The 2,703-nt window shown below is 47.2% G+C and overlaps 1 protein-coding gene across 1 annotated transcript; it reads right to left on the minus strand.

The window, feature by feature from the left end:
* Window positions 1-824: 824 nt before the first annotated feature.
* Window positions 825-1,778, minus strand: LOC132482522 (melanoma-associated antigen B16-like). Its single transcript, XM_060087843.1, has one exon. It carries the CDS (start codon window positions 1,776-1,778, stop codon window positions 825-827), a length of 954 nt encoding a protein of 317 aa, XP_059943826.1.
* Between the last annotated feature and the right edge of the window lie 925 nt (window positions 1,779-2,703).

Here is a 2,703-nt window from a genome sequence, read left to right on the forward strand (position 1 = left end):
ATGGACTCCCCAACTCCTGATTCCTTTTTTTCTTTTGGTATTAAAGGATATCCACCATTGTCTTTACATGATTCCTGCTCCTAGACTCTAAAATTCTATGGGTGGGTAGTAAGTCTTGTTTATCTGGGCATGCCCAGTACTAACACAGTGCTTTCCAAAGAGCACATGCTGATTTAATGTTTGGAGAATAAATGAGCCATTGTACACAGGGTCTAATTTATTAGATTTCTCTTACATTCTTAAACAAGATAAGCAAAGGCATATATATGTCCTCTAATTTTACAGAACAGAAGATTAAACAGGATAAGGGAAGCCAAGAATTGACCATCTTTTAGTTTTTTTTTTTCTTGATCCCAACTATTTTACTGCTGAGTTCTTTGACAGTGCCAAGGAAATGCCTATTCTAATGTCATGTTATCTTTTCCAGATCACAAAAGAAGATGGTCAGTTTTACAATTTGTTTTAAAAACAAACAAAACTTGTACTCTTAAATTCCATAAATAGCAATAAATGTATGACCAATTTCATTCATAAACAGATTCTGAAGCTAATGAAATGTTATATTAAAAGGAACATTTGAAAACTAACTCACTCCAAAAAGAAAATAAACCTCCATGTTAACTATATAGAAGAGGAACAGAAAGTATACCGTTTCCCAACAGCCACACTCCAGCTCTCAACTACTTAGGAAGTTGACTGCTCTCTTCAATGACAAAGTGAAGAATCGGCCTCAGACCTCACTAGGGGTGGGAGGAGCTACTGGATATGGCACTGGAACGTGCCCTTGCCATGGCAGCATTGCCAGCCCTGGTCGCAACTCTAGCTCAGGCTCTCTCTGCTTCATCTCTCAAAGCCTCCTCATACTGGGATGGGAAGCAAGTAGGGTCAGATTCATGGATCTTGGTCAAAAACTCTAGCAATTTCATTTTGCTGGCTTCAGCATGGGCTCTTGGACCCCACAGGAATTCATAGCGTGGAGGATTGCTACTGGGTACCTGGCAGTACTCCAGGTACTTTTCTTCCACTAAATCTTTGGTGATAAGCTTCCTGGGCTCCCCAAAGATAAAATGCTTCCTCCCAGAATATAAGTCCATCATATTCAACACTTTCCAGATCTCCTCCTCAGTGGCACGATTGCCCTTCATGAAAATCACACCCAGGATAATTATCAGGAGGCCTGTCTTGGGCATGCCCTTGTCACCACTGAGCCTCGGATCATAGGTGAGGCCTTGTTTGTTGACGAGGGCATAGCTGTGGCTGGTGGGATCCACTTCCTTCACATCAATGCCAAAGACCAGCCCTATGCACTCAGAGGCTCTCCTGAGGATCTCAAGGAAGTCATCCTTGTACTCTTTGATAACATCACCAATCATATCTGCCTTTGTGATCAGATCTCTCATTTGATACTTTTGCAGCAGGAACTGCACCAACAAAATCACCTTCTCATCTAGAGGGTCTGTGGGCAAGTTCTCAGTTTCTGACAGAGACTTTGAAGAAGCTGACCCAGTCTCCTGGTTGCTGGAGCACTCATCTGATGTGCGTGATGCGACGGCTGCAGTGACAATGTAAGATAAGTAGGCACTCTGAGGACTGTGGGGAGTACTGGGTGCCCCAGAAGCCAGAGCCTCCTCCAAATTGCCAGGCATTAGAGGATGGAAGGAGGAGGGAGAGGTCTCCTCCAGCGCCCTGGAGACCTGTGCAGCCTCCAGGCCCTGGGCTTCACTGAGGGCATGGTGCTGTTCCTGTGTGCATTGTGGAATCTCTTGACCCTGAGACATGTTCACTCTGGTCTGCGGCAGCAGACAGGAATGTGGGCAGGCGAGTGGGTAAAAGAGGACCACCACCTAGGGAGAAAGGGAGGATGTGAGTGGCCTCATCTGTTAACTCAACTGTGGCAGCTCTGAAAAGAGTGCCTTCCATCCATCTTTTCCTTAGAGCAGTACTCGAGCCTCACAGGTCTCCTGTCCTGAACTGTAGGAAGCAAAGGAGGGAGCGAGAAGGCTCTTCAGGGTGCAGCCAGCCAACCTAGTCCAAGGCTTCCTAAAGCTGATAACAGGGCAGGTGGGGTCAAGCTCTGTGGGATCCCTTCTGTTCTGTGGTGGGTGGTCCCCTCCATCTTTGTTCAGAGTCCTCACTGTGATCCCAGGGAGTATCTGGGACTCCTTCCTCTACTGACCCAAGGATTGTCACCTCAAAAAGAGGCTTAAATCTTCTTGAGACACTTGACTTACAAAGAAGAAAGGAGGTGCCGCACACTGACAGCTTTTTTCAGAGCCTCTCAGCCAGGAAGTCACAGAGGAGACAGACAGGGGAGAGAAGTGAGGGGCCGCTCATGGGGCCATACCTGCCCGGGCCTCCCAGAAGTGACAAAGGAGCACGGCTGTCTGTTGGGGCTCTGTTGTTCTGATGTGTGCGGTCCCCACAATCCTCACTAAAGATCATGACTTTTGACCTTGACAGAGACTGAGGCACCTCTCTCTGTTAACTTGAGACAACAGCCCTCAGATTCCCAAAACCAAAATCAGAAAGCACCGAAGTCTGACTATTCCAGGGCCTACCCAGTCTGACAACAGGGACAGGGTTCTATGGGGCGCCCACTGTTCTCCAGGGAGTGATTCCCCCAGTCCCTGCTCAGCATCTTAACTTGATTCCTGGCAGGGCCTGATTACTTGGGGCCACACCTCTCAGAACAATATCATCATC

The sequence above is a fragment of the Mesoplodon densirostris genome, chromosome X (genome assembly GCF_025265405.1).
Source record: "Mesoplodon densirostris isolate mMesDen1 chromosome X, mMesDen1 primary haplotype, whole genome shotgun sequence".
In the NCBI taxonomy this organism is placed as follows: domain Eukaryota; kingdom Metazoa; phylum Chordata; class Mammalia; order Artiodactyla; family Ziphiidae; genus Mesoplodon; species Mesoplodon densirostris.

Excerpts from the sequence above, each read along its gene's own strand:
- LOC132482522 (XM_060087843.1), bottom strand. The coding sequence starts at position 1,778 with ATGTCTCAGGGTCAAGAGATTCCACAATGCACACAGGAACAGCACCAT.